Raw genomic sequence first — 19,909 nt, forward strand, 5'->3', positions numbered from 1 at the left:
TAATCTAAAACTAGCTACTCCATTGTATCTAGAAGTCCAAAAACTCCACCTCCTTTGACCTCCATATTATTTCATCATGAAGTCCTAGCATTACTAGTTCCTAATTGTTTCCTAACAGCCATAACTACCTATGTTTAAGCCTCCTACTTGGACTACCACAAAGAACAGTATTGGATATTTCTGATCCTAGCCCATTCTGCTTCACCAGAAATTCTCAAGTCTAGCTGGGCACAATAAGGGATGATTTCTTAAAGTACAGATTTCTGAACCCTATCCGTAAGTGTAAAATAAATGATCTGGTAGGCCTGCTATAAAACCTTGTAATTACCACCACCACCACCAAACACTCACACATATGCACCCACATAGACCTCTCCTAAGTGATTCCGATGGAATCATTCCATGGACTGGTTATTTGAGAAAAATCAATACTCTACACCTCAGGTGCCAGTTTACTTTCTAAATTGTAAATGTGATCAGTCACTAAAATTATAAACTGTCTTCTACTGGTTTATTATCTTTGTACAAATAAAAAGATCCTGTGTACACTGTGTCAGTATAGTTATGGGTGTGTGTGTGTGTGTGTGTGTGTGTGTGTGTGTGGAGAGGGGAGAGGGGAGAGGGGAGAGGGGAGAGGGGAGAGGGGAGAGGGGAGAGAGGAGAGAGGAGAGAGGAGAGAGGAGAAGAGAAAGACAGCAGATTATAACATACTATATTTCTGGATATGGACCTACAGTTGAATACCATGAAATAGGGTGACCACCATTCCAATGAACTGTATGAGTTTGTCCAAATTATTCATTTTCCTGGATTGTGCTGACTGCTTGGGAATCTGACAATCTTTTCTTTTTCAATCACATATTTAGAGGGGTAATCAATGGTTTTTTTTAAACAAACTGATTTGATAAAATGCAGACTCAAAATTTTATCATTGGGAACTGGCAGTGTCAAGGATTTAAATTAATATAGAGCTTCCCAATAAGCATCCTCCAACTTAATCTTTAGAGAAATATTTCCTTCTAATTTGTGCACACCTCAAAACATTGTGGATTCAAGCTTTCAAGCTGCCATGAATAGGTTAGCCAAATTTATATCATCTGTAACCTCACTCATACAGAACTCTATTGTTATTATAAAGGCAAATTAAATGTATTATTCAATCACATTTCAAAAGTGTTTAAAAAAACAGAATTACTTTGTTAGTCACAGTGTTGATTGCCAGAGTTGGAGAGGCACTTCCCGAAATAATACACTCCATTCCCAAAGAATCTGAATCTATGCTATATGGAGTTGAGGCCTAAAATACAAGAACAAAATAAATAATTATTAGCTCATATATCCAGCAACTTTAACACAATTTGAAGATATTTCATCAAATTCTAACATATGGTTTTGTGCTTTGTTTCTAAAAACATGAACTTAAATCCCTGCTTAAATCTCTTGTACTATATTTTAATATGCTACTGACTTGATATCACAAAGTCCATTGGTATGGCTACTTCTTACCAGCTCTTTTAATTGACTTAGGATAGTTTAGCAAAAATTCTATAGCAGAGACTGCTAACGGTCCTATAAATATCCATATTCCCCCCTTCTTCCTTTTAGTAATAAAACCCTACAGTTACTGACTTATGGCCTGCCCAGCTAAATACTACCTTTTCCAGCCTCACTTGCAACCATCTGTGTCCATGCAACTAAGGTGTATGTGGCCATGTAACTAACATGTGTAAAGAAGATGTGAGCAAGAGTGATGTGTGCAACTGGATCATGCCTGTGAAAAAAAACCTGCTTGTCCTCCACTCTTGTCTTTCCCTACTACTGCAGGCTGGGACACAGACAGAGTGGTGGTAATCTTGCTTCATCATAAAGCTGAGGGTAATACCCTGGGGAACACCAAAAATACAAGATTAGAAGGAACACGGACACCTAAATGAATTCGTGGAACACAGCTGGTTATCTGTCTGGTCCAATCTATCTCAAAACTTCTACCTGAAAGAGAAATAAATCTCTCTGATTTAAGGTTCTCAGTTGTTTCATTTTTCTTCCCTTGTTAGTGCAGCTAAACAGCACTGAAGAACACAACTTCATACACATTGCTTATAGAGCTAACATGGGGGGTCAAAATTCTGTATTTAGAATTTGGGGTATAAATTGTGATAACTCCTCTTTCTTCCATCAAAATGGTGCTTATGGCTTTGATGAGCACTCAAGGGAGTTCAACTTCAATGCTGGAAGTTAAAGAAAGGGAAGATATAAACAATTTGTGGCTATGATGCTAGTTCTATGTACATTCCTCTTCTGGAAAAAAAAATGTGCCACACATGATCTCAACTGAATACGCATTTTTAAAAGATCACACTAAATGAAAAAAGAAAGCAATTTCACTGACACATATTTCTAAGATTAATCTATTTATCAATTAATTCCTCACCGTGAATTTTTCACCAGATATCCTGTGAAAGTAGGGAATAGGCAGCTTATTGAAATGAACAAAATAAAAGATAAGAATCACCGCCCAGATAATAGTATCTGGCACTTAGGTGCTGGGTACACAATGAGAATGAGGTGAAAGTGGCAAAGGGCTTCAGAAATACAAGTAGAAAGGGGCGCCTGGGTGGCTCAGTCGGCTGAACATCCAACTCTTAATTTCAGCTCAGGTCATTATCCCAGGGTCGTAGGATACAGTCCAGTGTCAGGCTCCACACTGAGCGTGGAGCCTGCTTAAGATTCTCTCTCCCTCTGCCCCTTTCCCCAACTTGTGCACACTCTCTCTAAAACAGAAAGAAAAAAAAAGAAAAGAAAGCAATACAAGTGGAAGAACTACACAGACAACTGTGTCTATGCCTCAATTTTGGTGCCAACCAATTTAGCTATACCTGAATTAACATTTACTTTGGAACACTGCAAATCTCATGTTCCTCTAACCCAACTTAGTCATCTCCATTTCGACTATAATTCTCACTCCTCCTCACTGGTAGGAAGAGGCAAGCCTGTGTGGTGTGACTGCAGACAAATTACTCAACCTTTATGCTCTTTTATTCAGGTATAAAAAAGATTATGTCACTTCCTTTAGAGGTCTGTTAACAGCATTAATGAAATAACTTGTGCAAAGCTCTTAGCACAGTACCTGAAATGCATGGTAAGGGCTAGCTGTTATGATAACCACGAAAACTTAGCTGTTACTGATGCTGAATATCTATGATACAGAGGGATATTTAATAGTGATTAAGGAGAAAAGAAAGAGCTTTGATATGAGACACTGTTTTCCTACAAAGGCAGATTCATAACTTCAGCTATAATAAATTAGATGGCAAAATTTAAAACTCTTTTAATTATATATTCTTCATGGATACTTCAGTCTGGTTCCATCAAGAGAATAAACAACACTCTCTTTACATGCTTTGATATGCTCAATAGTATGGTATACATTTTTAGTTATAGGCTCAAGGATTCTACATTATTAACAGACAATAAACAGTCTGATTAGTAAAGCCAGTCATCTAGGTATCCCAAAATGTATCCTGGTAACTATTATAATGGCAGCCGAAACTCAAATTCTGGACAAAGCAAGTATCAATGAGTCTAATCTAGGAGAGAGTAGTCAGCTTGTGAAAGGTCCTTTCTGGAGTTTCCTCTTTCTCCCTGTCAAAATCTTATTCATTCAAATTCTACTTCCAGAATGGTGGTGTGATCTCCCCAAAGACCAAGCTTCTGCTGATAACAACTACAAGTTGGGGGGGTGGAGGAGGGAGGCATGGGACACAGGATGAAAACTAGCTGAGGATTCTGAAAAGTAATTCTATGAGGCAGATGTGGAGACAAGTCAAAACTTGGGAGACACCAGCCTCAGTTTCCTGTTTTCTTGCAGCTTTGCCCCAAGACTGGGCAGTAGATGTGGAACTAAGTAGATGTGGCTGAAGTTATCTTTCTGTCAGAGGGAACTAGGGAAGAGAGCCCAGGTAAACACTGCCAGCTATCAGAGAGAGGACTGAATCCCCTGGGGAGAAAGTCAAAAGAGATGCCCTAGTACTATGTATGAAACACCACAAAAGTTTTCACCAAAGGCTGACTTCTGAACCATGCAAATGCAGACTAAAGCACAGACTTAAAGAATTAAATTGAAATTAGAACCACTGTCCACAGAAGGTTAGAGAGAATTAACAGTTTGAGTCTAACGTGGCTACCTGCCAGCTAAAACAAAAATATCAATATTCTATACAAGATTATAACAGACCTCAGAGTCTATATAACATAACATGGTGTCCAGGATACAATCTAAAATTACTAGACATACAAGCAACAGGAAAATGAAACCCATTCTCAAGAGAAAAGACGATCTATAAAAGCCTACAAGAAGAAGACTGAGCTACTGGAATTATGTGGCAAAGATTTTTAAGAAGCTATTACAATTAAGCTCAATGAGGTAAAGTAAAAACAAAAACAAAGCACACATGAATGAAAACATAATAAAGGAAATCTCAGTGGAGAAATTAAAAATATAAAAAGGAACAAAATCAACAAATTTTTCATTTACAAATGAAAAGTACATTATCTGTATTTTTAAAGTCAATGGATAGGTTGAATATTAGAATGGAGATAAAACAGTGAAGAGTCAATGAACTCAAAGGCAGATCAACAAAAATTATCCAATCTAAAGAACAAAAAGAATAAAGACATAAGAAGAAGAAGAAGAAGAAGAAGAAGAAGAAGAGGAGGAGGAGGAGGAGGAGGAGGAGGAAGATAGATCAGCGCATCAGAAAGCTATGGGATAATCTCAAATGGTTTAATATGTGTCACTAGAGTTCCAGAAGGAGAGCGGGGGGGGGGGGGGGGGGGGAGCAGAAAGAATATGAAGAATTGATGACTGAAAACTTCAGAAATTTATTCAAAGACAAATGTACAGACTTGAGAATTTCATAGTAAACCTCCATCAGTGTCAATTTAAAAAAAAAAAATCCCACTTGGATACATCATAATTGAGCTGTTGAAAAATAAAGACAGAAAGCAGCCAAAGAAAGATGGCATCCACATACAGAAGAACACTGATTGGAAATGACTGGATTTCTCATAAAGATGACAGAGGTCATTAGACTGTAAACATCTTTAAAGTACTGAAAGAAAAAAATTTTCAATCTAAACTTGTATATCTAATGAAAATATTCTTTAGGAAGGAAGGCAGAAGAAAGACCTTCTCAGAGAATGTAAAACCAGGAGAATTTATTGCCAGGAGACTTGCAATATAAGAAAGTTCACTAAGATGAAGAAAAATTATAGCACAGGAAAACGTGGATCTTGAGGAATGAACCAAATAAAAGAAATGGTAAACATCTGAGTAAAATATAAAAGACTGTTTTCCTCTTACGTTTCAAAAATCACATATGATTATTTAAGGCCAAACTTAAAACATTGCCTTGCAAGGCTTCCATGTAATATGTCATACATATTACAACTAGGAGAAATGATGAGGAAAGGGGCAAAAGGGACCCATATGGTTGGAAATTTCTGCATCTTGTATGAAATGGTAAAATACTGGGGTGCCTGGGTGGCTCAGTCAGTTAAGTGTCTGACTTCAGCTCAGGTTATGATCTCGCAGTTTGTGGGTTCGAGCCCCGCATCGGGCTCTGTGCTGACAGCTCAGAGCCTGGAGCCTGCTTTGTATTCTTTGTCTCCCTCTCTCTCTGCCCCTCAAAAACAAATAAATGTTCAAAATATTATTTTTTTAAATGGTAAAATATGAACTCTGAGTAGACTGAAAAGGTTAGGAATGTATACCAAAATGCCCAAAAATGTACTGAAATACTCAAAAAGGAATAGATAAGTTAAAATAGAATACTAAATATAGCTAAGTAATGTAAGTAATATATAAGTAATCTAAAAGAAGGCAGGAAAGGGGGGAAGAAAGGAACTAAAAATGTAGAGGTCAAACAAAACAAAATGTAGACCTAAATCTAACAATATCAATAATTACAAAATGTTAATAATCTAAACCCTCCAATAAAAAAAGATCATCAGAGATACTAAAAAAGACTTAGCTAACTGCAGCCTACAAGAGTCACAACTTCATATAGACACAGATGAAAGTAATACATGGAAAAATATATACAATGCAAACAGTAAAAATAAAGGTGAAATAGCTATATTAATATCAGATAAAATAGACTTTAAAACAGAGTATATCAGACATTTTAAAAACATTTGATAAAAGAATAATTGAAGATATAACAATTATAAATGTAAATGTGACTAATAACAAAGCTTCAAAACATATGAAGTGAAAAACTGACAATTAAAAATCAGTAAGAAAAAGAACACTGGGATACGTTAGCAAATGCCTTGATCTGAGAACACTACACCAAACTGTGTAATACATATTCTTTTCAAGTGCACACATTCACAAAGATATAGGAAATGTTGAGCCACAAAATAAGTCTGAATAAATATGTAAAGACTGAAATGAAAAAAAAAATTATTCTAAAATAATAAGATGTCCAGGAAAACCCAACATTTGGAATATCTGGAAATGAACACATCTGTAAGTAATTCATGGGTCAGAATAAGACTCACCAGAGAATTTTTTTAATATTTTGAACTAAATTATAAAAAAGATGCAACATACCAAAATTTGTGAGATGCAGTTAAAGCAGTGCTTAGAGGTAAACCTATGGCTTTACACTCCTATATTACAAGAGGAGGTGCATCAAATGGGTGATGGGCATTGAGGGCACTTGTTGGGATGAGCACTGGGTGTTATATGTAAGTGATGAATCACCTGGTTCTACTCCTGAAGCCAAGACTCCACTGTATGTTAACTAACTTGAGAATTAAAAAGAGAGAGTGAGAGGGAGGGGTGGAAGGAGAGGGATGGAAGGAGGGAGGGAGGGAGAGAAGTATAATAAACCCCAGGTATTCATGAGGGGAAAAAAAAAAAGAATGGAGTGCATTTTTACAGCACAGCCTTTACATACAGGTTGGTTTTTTTCCTAAATATTCTCTACTTTCCAATATAAGTATCATTATTATATTCCTCTTCATACAATGAGACCATTAAAACAAGTGTAAAAGTTTTTCAGGATACTACCTGGATTACTTTTTGGAATTTATCAGAGGATAATAATGTTGTGAATTATCTTTCTTCTTTCTTGATATTTGAGATTCCTAATGGAAATAGTATAATCTGTAAAACTGCAGAAGAGTAAGCAATTTAGGCTAAGTTAAACCTATAATTATACAGACAATAAATGTTCCACTTTGTGTTGAAAAAAAGAAAGAAAATTTTAATAGTCCTATATCAAATAAATTAAATATCAAAAACAGGGGCGCCTGGGTGGCTCAGTCGGTTGAGCGTCCAACTTCGGCTCAGGTCATGACCTCACAGCTCGTGAGTTCGAGCCCCTCGTCCGGGCTCTGTGCTGACAGCTCGGAGCCTGGAGCCTGCTTCGGATTCTGTGTCTCCCTCTCTCTCTGACCCTAACCCACTTGCGTCCTATCTCTGTCTCTCTCAAAAATAAATAAAAATTAAAAAATAAATAAATACCAAAAACCTCCCCCCAAAAAACCCTGCAGAACCAGATGGTTTCACTAATGAACTTTCTCAAACATTCAAGGAAGATACACCAATCTACAGAAACTTTTTCAGAAAATAGAGGAAAGAATACTACCAACATAAGGCCAATACAACTCTAACACCAATATCTGACAGACATTACAAAAGAATAAAATTATAAATCCATATCCTTCATGAACATACATGCAAAAATCCTTAACAATAAATACAGCAAACTGAATTCAATAATACATGAAAGGGGTAACATATCACAACTTAGTAGGGTTTATCCATAGAATGCAAGGTTTAACATTCAAAATACAACCAATGTAATTCAACATGCTACCAGAATAAAGAAAAGCCGTATGACCATTTCAATAGGTATGAAAGGCATTTGATGAAATTCTTTCTACATCCATTCATGATAAAAACTCTCAGCAAACTAGACTTAACAGAGAACCTCCTCATTCTGATAAAGGGTATCTACAAAAGCCCTACAGCTTATGTTCCACTTAGTGGTGAAATACTGAACACTTTATACTTTTCCCCTAAAAATGGAATTAAGGGAAGGATGCCCACTTTCATCACTTCTATTCAACACTGTAGTGGAGATTCTAGTCACTATAATAAGGTGGGAAGGGACAGAAGAGCAAGAGGGAGAGGGACAGGAAAACTATTTGCAGATCACATAACTGTTTATATAGAAAATCCCAAGGCACTATAAAACTATTACCAATAACACGATTACAGGATGCAAGGTTAATATATAAAAATTAATTACATTTTTATATACTAGCAGAAAGCAACTGGAAAACTGATTTTAAAATATATAGCTTCCAAAAACAAAATATTCAGTATTAAATCTAACTGGAATTATCACAGTCCCCTACACTGAACACTAAAAAACATTCCTGATAGAAATTAGAGATCTAATTAATGGAAAGATACAACATTTTTGTGACTTGCAATGATCAATATCATTAATATGTCAAATCCCCCCAGATCAGGGCAGCCTGGGAATGAAAACGGAGGAAGGCATAAATTCCAAAGGGGCATGAGAAAACTTTTGGGGGTGACAGCAATGTTCATTTGATACTGGTGATAACCTCACATGTGAGAACTCCTCAAATTGTAAACTGTATTTGACGAATTGTCAAATCCTACCCATTCGTCCAAATGACCCCTCGTGAAACACTTCCTGGTCAAAAATCTCTAACTGGATAGGATTTCTCTGACTTTAAAACTCCCAGGAAATTCTAGTCACACCTATCTCTTGCAGGCAGCATGTAGCTCCTCCCACATAATGTACACTCTGTACGTGTTTGTCCACTTGAAATAAATGTTTTTTTCAGTTCTAGGAGTTCGAAGAGTGGGCATGTAGATTACATTCCTTCCTCTGTTTACTTATACCTTTAAATGAATCCCCCTTATTCAGACTCACGCAGGCACACAAGTGGGCTCTCTGAATCAACAAGACCACTCCATATGACTGAAACTGCGTCACAAAATAACAACAGAATGACAACAATCTGAGATATGCAGCAAATGCAGAATATCCTGCCTAGAAGAATGTCCTCTTTTCTATTTATCCATCTATCTTTCAGTTATCTCCCCGATTAAACCTGTAATCACCTTTGAACTGTTAACACACAACTTCAAGAAAAAGTAATGTGTTATGCCCCCATCTTTGTTCCAATAAAAGCTGGCTAATCACAGAGTAGGTGTTTCTTTGCAGAGTCCAACACGCTTAAGGCAGTGAGTTTATATACTTCTATCTGGCCTTTACTCCTTCAAATAATTTCCACAACAGTGCTTAGAAGATTTAAGCAAAACTATCCACAGCAATTTCCTCCTGATTTGCCTGCTTCTAGTGCTGTTCTCTTACAACTTACACTCCACACAGCAGCTACAGTGTTCCTATGAAAATGTAAGTCACATTATTTCACTACTTTGCTTATAGCCTTCCATTCAATGGCTTTCCACACCTCCCTCAAAGTAAAACCAAAGTCTTTATAAAGGCACACAAGGCGCTACACCATCTTTTTTCCTGCTCCCACCATTTACTTCTCTGATGTCAGGTCCCACTACTCTTCCCTCCTCACACATGGCCACAGTGACCTCCTTGCTGTTTCTCAAGGTGCCAGGTATGTTTCTCCCTCAGAGCCTTTGCACTTGAGGGATTTCCTGGGCCTACACAGCTGACAATCCACTTATATTTAAAGAAACCATGATCAGAAAATTAAATATTTAAGTTATAGTACAATTAATTTTAAAACTAGATCTCCTAACTTCCTGGTTAAATTCTATTTCCCCCCAAATCTTGTACTTAATAAAAGTGACACCTCATGACTCTGTAACATGACTTGATTGTGCTCATAATTTTACTATATTCTTAAACAAAAGAACTTTGAATAATTACATGAAGCTAAAACATAACACAGTCTAAACGTTGTTTTTTTCTTGTTTTTGTATTTAGAATTTCTATTTCTACCACCAGCAGTACCCCATCCTCCTTCCCAGCTTTGAATGTTCAGAAATTTTACATTCCTAACAGGGGCATTATTTCCTACTTACAATTCTTTCAAAGCACCTTACTTGTGCCAAGCATAAAACAAAAACACTTCACTATCCATAAGCAGCAGTTACATACAACCATTTCAACAACTTCTCTAACAGTACTAAATTTTGTCCACTTATTTTAAAACCCTGAATGAGGCACTTAGGCAAATACTAACCAGTGACCAGGAAGAGTCTCTTTCAATTACAAGAAATCTACTCCAAAAGATGTACCTTCAATCTACCAATTTAACAGTTGTGCCCATACACACCTTGAAGAGACAAAAGATTTTTTAAAGGATTTCCTGGATTGGATTCAATCAATTTTTTAAGTCAAAGGCTATGAACATGCAAGAGCCTGTGAAACAAACAAACAAACAAAGGTGCACACAGATCTGAAAACACACACATACACTCCACTAGTAGAAAAGAAGTAAAGACACATAGTAAACACTGTCAGAACCCCACCACATTCCCCCGTGTTCCTCTCTACCCTGCTTACTACAAACACCTCTACCTCTCCACCTAAGCATTTTTTTTTTTCCTAACTGGGGAGCATGCTTTGGCTTTGTGCAGGGCAGGCCAGAAGTGCAGAAAAGATCATGTCCCCAGTGGCATCATCACTCAATGGGGGAAGAGCTGATGGACAGATATCTTAGCTTGTTGTCCACAATTCTAAACCACCTCCCAACGTTTCCCAGTTGGACTGTGCTCTTAAGTGCTCACAGTGGTAACTGACTTGATAATTGCCCTACTTTCCTAGTATCACCCCTCAAGCTACCTGCACTCAATTCCTTGTCTACTTGCAGTAGAACTTAAATCATGACAAAGATCTTTTCTCAAAAGGAATGTCTCCTGGAAGAGACAGGAAATCTTCCTTTAATACAATATTCCTAAAATTTTATCTCAGGACCCCTTTGCAATTATTTAAAGTTACTGAGGCTCCCAAAGAGCTCTTATTCATGTGAGTTATATCTATTGATATTTACCTACTAGAAATTTAAACTGAGACAAAACTTATTAATTCACTTACATTGCATGCTAACATAGTTCTGTATGAAAAATACGGTCTCTAAACAAAAAACGTAGTGAGAAGAATGGATTTTAAATTTTTAAACAAACTGCTTTAATGCTCTACTTAACAGAAGACCACTGGATTCTCTTATCTGCCTCTGCCTTCAATCTATGGTAAAATCACAGGTCATGTAACCTCTGAAAAATTATGAATAAAAAAGGCAAAGAACATCTCAGTATTATGAACAGTTTTCACCTTGTGGGCCCCCTGCATGGGCCTTACACACAGAGAACCACTGCTTTAGCATAACAGATTCCATATAAGTAAAGAATAACTACAAAATAACTAAGACACATGATTTAGTTTGGGGAAGGGGAGGGCAATCAAAGCATGAACAGAGAATATGTTTCTGTGATTATCAATATGATAAAGGAAATAATTTACCACACTAATCTGGAGTACTCATTCTCTCAAAGCATTTTTTTTTTTTTTAACAAAAAACTGCCTAAAACTGGAGTTCCCTTTTCTATTCCTTAATATTTGGTTCCCTTGGAATAGTTCACTGCTTTGCAGTCTTCAAACAAAACTCTGTAGATAATATCCAGCTAATCTTGCTTTTTTTCTACCCTAAGCAGCTTCCAGGACAGGTCACTTTTCAGTAATATATCCTTTGGCTGAACTGACAAGCAAAGCCAAATTAAAAAGGAAAATAAATGCAAAAGGTCAAAGAGAAATGTATTTATTAATCAAAGTAAGAACAGAAACTAATAGGACAGAAAAAAATGAAAGTTAGAAATTACTGTCCTTCTTGGACTCTTATGTTCCAGCCATACTAACTAGTCAGTTCCTCAAAACTTTGGGCACTTGTTTTAACGACTAGGCTTACACATGTGATTTCCTCTCACTCTCACATTGCCAACCACCCTCATCTGCCTTATTTCTGCTCATTTAACAGGCCTCACTGAAACATCAGCTCTCTGCTATATGGCCGCAAAGTTCTCAAAACCCTTCTCTTTAGAGTACTTACATAATTTATCATCCAAATGCTATTCTGAGAATGATCAGGGAACTATTAATTATGCTAAGACAACAAGACATATTATGAATTAACAGCTTAGCTTTCCTGCTTAAAAGCTTCGTAAGGAGAATCTGTCTTGCGTACTACCACTATTCCCCCAACATTTAGCTCTACGCTTATAAAAGGCGTACACTCACTCTCTCAACGAATGACATGTATCATGCAAATTAAGGTAAAAGAGGAAAAACTCATCCAGATAAAATGACCTACTATGTTCTCTCCCAAATCCTGACACTATTCCACCCCTATTATCCTACCTTTGATCATGCCCTCGTATCTCATGCCTCTCTATCCACACCCCACCTCAACAGAATATAAACTTCAGGAGAGCAGAGAATGTCTGTTTTGTTAATTGAGGCTTCCCCAGCACCTAAAACAGTGCCTGCTCAGAGCAGGCACTCAACACTCAGTAATTGTGTGCTCAGTGAATGCTGTTCTATGTTGCCCTGCTTACCTATACGTGAAAGCCAAACCATAGAACCCATATGAAGGTGCCCCAGATACTATGGTAAAACATAATTTCTCCTTCCTTTGTGTACAATAACGTGTCATATCCTTCTTAAAATACTTTCTGTACACTACTTTGTCTTTGTGCTAGAATTCTAGGTCTTATCAGGTCTCATTATTCTTGGTATACCGTACATTTTAACATAATGCCTGACACACAGTATCTAGAGAACAAAGATCTGTCAAATTAACCTGGTAAACTGAAGCATTTCACAAAATTATGAGTACGTATTAAGAAACCTGATACTATGCTAATTTTCTAGAGAACTTTCTTATTCATATATGTATCCCTAGCCCAGGCCATTGCCATTTCACAATGGCAACTCCATCCATTGAGGGGATTCAGAACAAGCCATCCCAGAACATGCCCCACTCCGGCATGTGATTTTTGACCTGAAGGCAAACAGGACCCAGTAGATTCAGGAAAAATTACTTTCTCCTTCACTGCCCAAAAGAAATGAGAAAGGGATCTGTACCAGGAAGTTTTTACCAGAGATAACTTTTTATATCTGACTTTTCTGCACAGCTGGGAAAACATTTATTTACCAAACATCTGCTCTTCTCTCCCCTTTCTGTGAATTGCCTTCTTCCTCTCTGAAACCCCAGACCACACTCCTTTCCTTAGCTCAGGGTGGTATATAAGCCTCAAATGCCTTTGAGCCTGATATCTTTGTGGGACTTCCATATACACATGTGTAATTAAATTTGTTTTTCTTGTACTAATCTGCCTTTTATTACAGGTAGGTCTCAGCCAAGAACCTAGAAGGGTAGAGGGAAAATTAATTTTCTCTGCTACAGCATATTCCTTTTGCAAGGAGTATTTTTATAAAGAGCAAGTATCTTTCTTAACTGTTTGATTCCTTTCTCAACACTACAGGCTATCAAATCAAAATAACTTCCTTGATCCCAAGGCTTCAGGCTTTCTACTCCTTATCTAAATGTCCATGCCCTAAATTCTTCACTATTGTTAAAAGGGGTCTCAATTATGCCACCTGCACTTCCTACCTGCCAGTCAATCATGCACAGTTTTCTCCAAGTGGAACAACTATTTCTAGGCAAAAAAATTCCACGCCAAGCTTCACTCCTCTTCCCAAAGGCCTTCCCAGGGCAGTATTATCCATATTGTGCTACTTTAGTTATCCTTGCTTGGTGTAACAGATTAACTAGTACTTGTTCTGTCATTTATAATCATATTCATGTCCCTAATTATGTGTCTATGCATGTATATATATTATACATGTATGTTAAATGTTAGGGTTCTCTTTTAAAATCAAGGACCATTAGCTCGCAAGATATGCACACATAAGAAGAAATTTGATTCAGTAATGTGGTCTACGGCATAGTACATAATAGTGGCAGGACAGGACAGTTGTAAACAGCACAGACTCTAAAGGCAGACTACCTGGGTTCATAATCCTGGTCTTGGTACCCAGTGGTCTTAGTACCCTTTGACAACTTACTCAACATCTATACCTATCCGTTTCATAATTTGGAGTTACTATAAAAATTACAGGAGTTAATATACATAAAATTCTTTAAGGCATCTGGCACATAAACTCAATACAATTATCTATTATTATTACAATGTTGTCTTAGCACACAGATTTCTACAACAAATCATAAGATGGATTGCTTATCAACAAATGAAATGTTATTTCTCACAGTTTTAGAGGCAGAGAGCCCAAGATCATGGTGCCAACATGGTCAGGTTCTGGTGAGAGCCCTCTTCCAGGTATTCTCATGGGTATTCCCACAGGGTACAGACAGCTGGCTAGCTCTTTGGCCTATTCATGTAAAGGCACTAATCCCACCCATTCATGACGGTTTCATCCTTTTGACCTAATTACCTCCCAAAGAGCCCACCTCCAAATACCATCACACTGGAATTGGGCAGGGTTTCAAACATATGAATTTTGGGGGGGTTTTGTTGTTTTTTAAAAAAATTTTTTTAACGTTTATTCATTTTTGAGAGACAGAGAGAGACAGAGCGGGGAAGGGGCAGAGAGAGAGAGGGAGACACAGAACCTGAAGCAGGCTCCAGGCTCCGAGCTGTCAGCACAGAGCCCGATGCAGGGCTCGAACTCACGAACTGTGAGATCATGACCTGAGCTCAAGTCAGACTTAAACGACTGAGCCACCCAGGCGCCCCAAACATATGAATTTTGGAGGAACACAAACATTCAGTTCATAGCAGCTGTCAAGACTTCTATCTTCTTACTTTATAACTGAGGATACTGAAGCTCAAAAAATGTCTAACAATTTGCCAAAAGTCACAAGAACAAGTAAATTGTAAAACAAAGGACTCCTAGTAAAGGAGCCCATTCATTTCACCATGCTAAATTTTATTCAATATATTTTTAAGGTCTACAGGTCCATTTTATGATAAAAGTGGTAAGAAAATGAAAGAAATAAGAAAAAGGAAAATGAGAGACATTTATACTCAAGAATTAAGAAAAGAAGAAAGGGACACTGTAATGATCAGGCCAGAACATGGGCTTCTGTTCAAGTAAATAGAAGGGACAGGGAGGTGGTCCAGAGAACTGAGTTAAGAATATTAGGCTGGAAATAATGATCATGCCTCATTTTTCATTTAGGACATAAAGACACTGTTACTTGCATTTTTAAAAATCCTTTCTCTTCAGCACTTTAGAAAGCCAATTCTGTTCCACTACAAGCTCATCTCTCTTCAAAAATGTGTGAAACATTTTGATTTTTCACATAGAATTCTGATGTTTACACATGGAAAAAAATAACAAATTTCAGAAATTTAATAAGAATCTTTGAGGGATGTCAACATATTTGCCATCTACATTTTTAAATCTTTTAAAAGTTTAGAGGCGTCCAACTGGCTCAGTTGGTAGAGCATGTGACTCTTGATCTTGGAGTGCTGACTTTGAGCCCCATACTAGGTGCAGAGATTACTTAAAAAAATAAGAATAAATAAAATCTTTTAAAAGTTTCAACTTATGGGTCATGTTTAGTTTTTGAGAAAACTTTAAATACATGAAAATCACATTCAGAACCATCACTATTTGACTGTCTTACACATTTCCTTAGATAAGACCCAACGGTCATTTAAAATACAAACTCTGTTCTAATAAAAATATTACTACCCCTCTACTCCCAAGAAAACCTCTAAATGAAAAATACAGACATAACCAGCTTGTCAAAGCAATAAATTTTGTTTTGAAAGATTATCGTTTAGAGAATTTGTTAAACAACATCTGTCTCCCTGATTATATGTACTCTGCTTACAGCTAGAATTTTCTATATAGTTTCTCTCTTATGGTAGCAACCAATACACAGCTCAGGCCAAAATAATTATCAACAGTACTAGCCAAAAGGCTCTGGTACTGGATATTTTATGGGACTATACTACAAAGATAAGTTGTTGAAGTTTTTACACACATTTTAGCTTAAAATAAAAAGATAAACAACAGAAAATATGTCCAAAATTCAAGAACACATGCTTTGTATGTAAAACATACTTCTGTAATCTGAATCCTTTATTTCTATAAACTTCCACTGTAAACTGGACAATATGGTCTTCAGAAAAAAAAAAAAGGACTCTCAGAAATAGAGTGATTGCTCTAAGAACTATGAAACAAGAATAAAATTTAAAGCTGGTACCCAAAAGAAATGCACAGTTGTCAACCCAACTATCAATTCAAATTTCCAAAAATAATTCAAGTTCCAGGCACTGCAGAAAAAGAACAAATGGCTGAGAAGACCACAATTCCTCAACCCTCCAAAATATGCATCCCTGCTGATGCTCTGGGTTAACAATGTGGATACCTCTCTCCTTCCTTCACATTCTGGCAAGAGATGCTAAAAATTTTGTGCTCCACGTTCTCACACAATTAAAGTCCATGTGCTAAGTCTCTTCTAAAAGGCGGAAGCGGGAGGGCAGGAACTGAGGTTGGTTCCCTCTCAAATCACTACATGCATAGTTCATCAGCATCTCAATCTTAAAACTGTTAACAGAAGACCATCCCACCAATATGAAACTTTAATTTCTTAAACTTTGGTATGTACAAAACCAAAAAGTGGGCCTAAGAGTTCACCTCTAATTCCATATAGCTTGGTAACTGGAGTATTGAATTCCTTCTTCTGGCTCCATAAATCTGCCTCACTAAATCCCACTGCACCTATACTTCATGAGCTCGCCTGATCCCAACTTAAACCCTCAGCTTAATTAAGGTCCTTATCTTTAAGATTGAAAAGTTTTATCTCTCTACCAGGAAGGGGCATAAAACAACCCAGTTTGCTTTATCTTATCTTATTCCCTTTGCCCTGATTTATTCTGAAAACACTTACTGATACTTATTATAAGCTGTGAAAAATACTAACACTGGAGATACAAATATATTTTCTCTGCTCTTAAGGGATCACAGTCCAGGGAAGGAGACAAATATAGAGGCAAATAATTTCTACCAAGTATGAGAAATTCTATAAAACAACTTTGTAAAAGTTCTACAAGAACACAACGAATTGAGGAAAGGTTTCACAATGCAGTTAACATCTGAAATGAGTCAAAGAATAGTAGGGTAGAATGGGGTCTGTATGTGTTTTAGCTGAGATGGAAATACAGAATGAGGAAAGCTGAAAGGTAAAGTTAATGTCTGATGACAGCCAAAGTGCTGACTAAAAGTATGTTACAATAAGTATCCTAGGATATCAACTAGAGCTCCTTTTCTCTTTCGTTCTTGCAAATTCATTCTAACCATAAATTCCCAAGAATGATCTTACAAACAACACAGAGGCACAAATTTTGTACACAAAATAATTATTCCATGGTTGGAAGCAGGAAAAACCATTTTGAAAGCCATCAGGAAAATTCAATGTAATCAGACTGATTCTCTGCAGTGAAAAGGAACAGCTCTGTTACATAAAACCAGTTCTCGGTGTTGGAGATACAGAGGAAAGAATACCAAATTACAATTCAAGAGACCTAGACTCAAGTCTATGGGAACAGTTATGCCATAATTACGAAACAAACCTTTTACTTAATTCCTAAACTGCCTACCTCACTCGAAGAGTTATGAAGATCAAATAAAATGAGTCTGAAAGTGCTCTGTAAAAACAGAAATGCTATACAAATAAAATACTACCTTCATTAAGGTTGTAGTTGCTATATAGGAAATGAACTTTAAAAAGCTGTACTGCTGACATAAACCCTGCCATATTCAATTTGTGATAAAGAGCGTTTTACCCGTTCTACAGATCGTGCTCTCTTCTTTGGCCGAGTAGGCAGTGCATCTTCCTTCGGATTGGTGTCTATTGCCCAGTAGGACCCCTAAAGGTAAAGAAAGAAATATTAACAGTATATCACAGCAACTCTATAAGGTTAAAAATGGATTTTTACAATCTTCTGCTCCAGAAGCAAATATTTTGCAGATACAACAGTGGAAAAGTAGCATGAGAAGAAATACTAGCTTTGCACTGAGAAAAGTTTACATGAGAAAAAAGGTCCATTTACAACTAGATTAAAGAGAAAAAAAAAATCACAATCTGAAGTAGTTAAGTCCAAGAACTTCTGCCACAGCCAAAGAACAAATGAACACACTTTTTAAATATATACTAATTCTTTGGACACATATGATAATTACAACAGCATATGACATTCAAGTCTGGGGAGAGTTTTATATATATAAAGATACTACAGTTTCCATACTCTAGGACCTCACAAATCTAAATGGTAAATGAAACCATTTATATAAAGACAAACTGCTTGAACACATTTTATATAATAAATGCATCCTGGAGAGCAATGGTCTGTACATAAATCTTTTATTGCTTATTCTGTTAAAGCTTTTTAATTATTTATCCTCTCTTAGATACAAGTTCTCAAGACCACTCATTTGAACATACATATTTAGCACCTGCTGTGTTCCAGGCACTCAAGAATTGGGACTCCCGCAAAAAATATTTGAAAAGTATAGATTATGAAGAAACCAAAGCTCAAAAACAGAAGTGGTTTGTTCAACCAAGGGTATGAGAACTGGGACCAGAACCAAGGCTTGCTTCCTTTCTCCCTCAGTTAACTTGTTTATACACACACACGCACACACACGGGAGGAGGGCAAGGAATGAGGGAGAAAGTAAAAGGAAGGGAGGGAGATATGCATTTCAGAAACAGAAATACAACGCACATCCCAGTTTTATAATTTTACAATTAATCCAGTGTTAAAGTTTTATCTTTGCCTCTATTACTTCATTAACATTCTCAGGCTGTTTTTTCAGGCAGTATTTGACAATGAGGGGAAATATAGCTCTCATCTAACAATCCTCATTCTTTGTGTCCAACATGAATTATCTGCTTATAGTCTTTTAAGCATATGTACCATGTTCTTTCACACAGCTTTGCCTACCCTACATGCTGATCTCAGTACCACTGACAAACTCACATTCTACCTTCAAAACCCAGCTCAGATCCCATCTAAAGGAATCCTTCCTCTGATCCTCCTACGAAATTCATCACTCTTTCCCTCTGTAAGATCTCCACACATTTTATACATTTAGACCACTGACTGCACTTTACATTATAAGCTTATTTATAGGTCTGTATCCTTTCCAGGCTGACTGAGTTCCTTAACGGTAGAAACTCATTTCTATATCCACTGCGCCAGGTACAATGTCAAATACATAGTAAGTACTCAATAAACATTTTTTGAAAACGAAGAAGAGCATTTGAACAGTGCCAACAATTTTAAGAGTACAGGGTATGATACCAGGTCTTCCCAGGTCCTAGTCTATAAAGGTACCTCAACTTAGCACTCATTTCATCACCCAGCCATTACTGGAGGATTCATCTCTATCTTTTCAAAGTAGTCACTGTGGTTTCAGCTAATGAATCTAGCAGACCTGATATAAACTTGCCAAGAACCATGTAAAATGTAGACACTACAGAAATTAAGCACTAAAAATGAAAACAATGATTTTTGAGTAGGTTCAGCTAGCAAGTTGCAAAATAAAGAAGGAAAAAAGTTTCATATTCCGTTGTTACAGAAGTTGAAAATTAAAGCAGGAAGACAAATACTAACACTTGTTGAACAATAGTTTAATGTTCATGGAAATGACAAATTCCAGTGTTTCATGCTGTTTTCATGGTGTACACTTGTGTGTTAATCTGGGGAAAACGTTCACTGTCCAAACTTCAGACTTATTAAATATTTTAATAAAACTATTTTTAAAAGTATCTATTCTTCCA

The 19,909-nt window shown here is 36.7% G+C and overlaps 1 protein-coding gene across 8 annotated transcripts in view; it reads right to left on the reverse strand.

The window, feature by feature from the left end:
* FOXJ3 (forkhead box J3) overlaps positions 1-19,909 on the reverse strand; it is a 152,368-nt gene that overhangs the window by 44,245 nt on the left and 88,214 nt on the right. For 7 of the 8 annotated variants that reach the window (XM_045476892.1, XM_045476893.1, XM_045476897.1 and 4 more), the window contains 2 exons: positions 17,912-17,995; positions 1,196-1,297 (listed from right to left, as the gene is read on the reverse strand). In XM_045476892.1, the coding sequence (XP_045332848.1) occupies positions 1,196-1,297; positions 17,912-17,995 (186 nt within the window). The remainder of the gene's footprint in view (positions 1-1,195; positions 1,298-17,911; positions 17,996-19,909) is intronic. The other variant, XM_045476894.1, reaches the window with a different exon arrangement.

The sequence above is a fragment of the Leopardus geoffroyi genome, chromosome C1, assembly GCF_018350155.1.
Source record: "Leopardus geoffroyi isolate Oge1 chromosome C1, O.geoffroyi_Oge1_pat1.0, whole genome shotgun sequence".
Lineage (NCBI taxonomy): Eukaryota > Metazoa > Chordata > Mammalia > Carnivora > Felidae > Leopardus > Leopardus geoffroyi.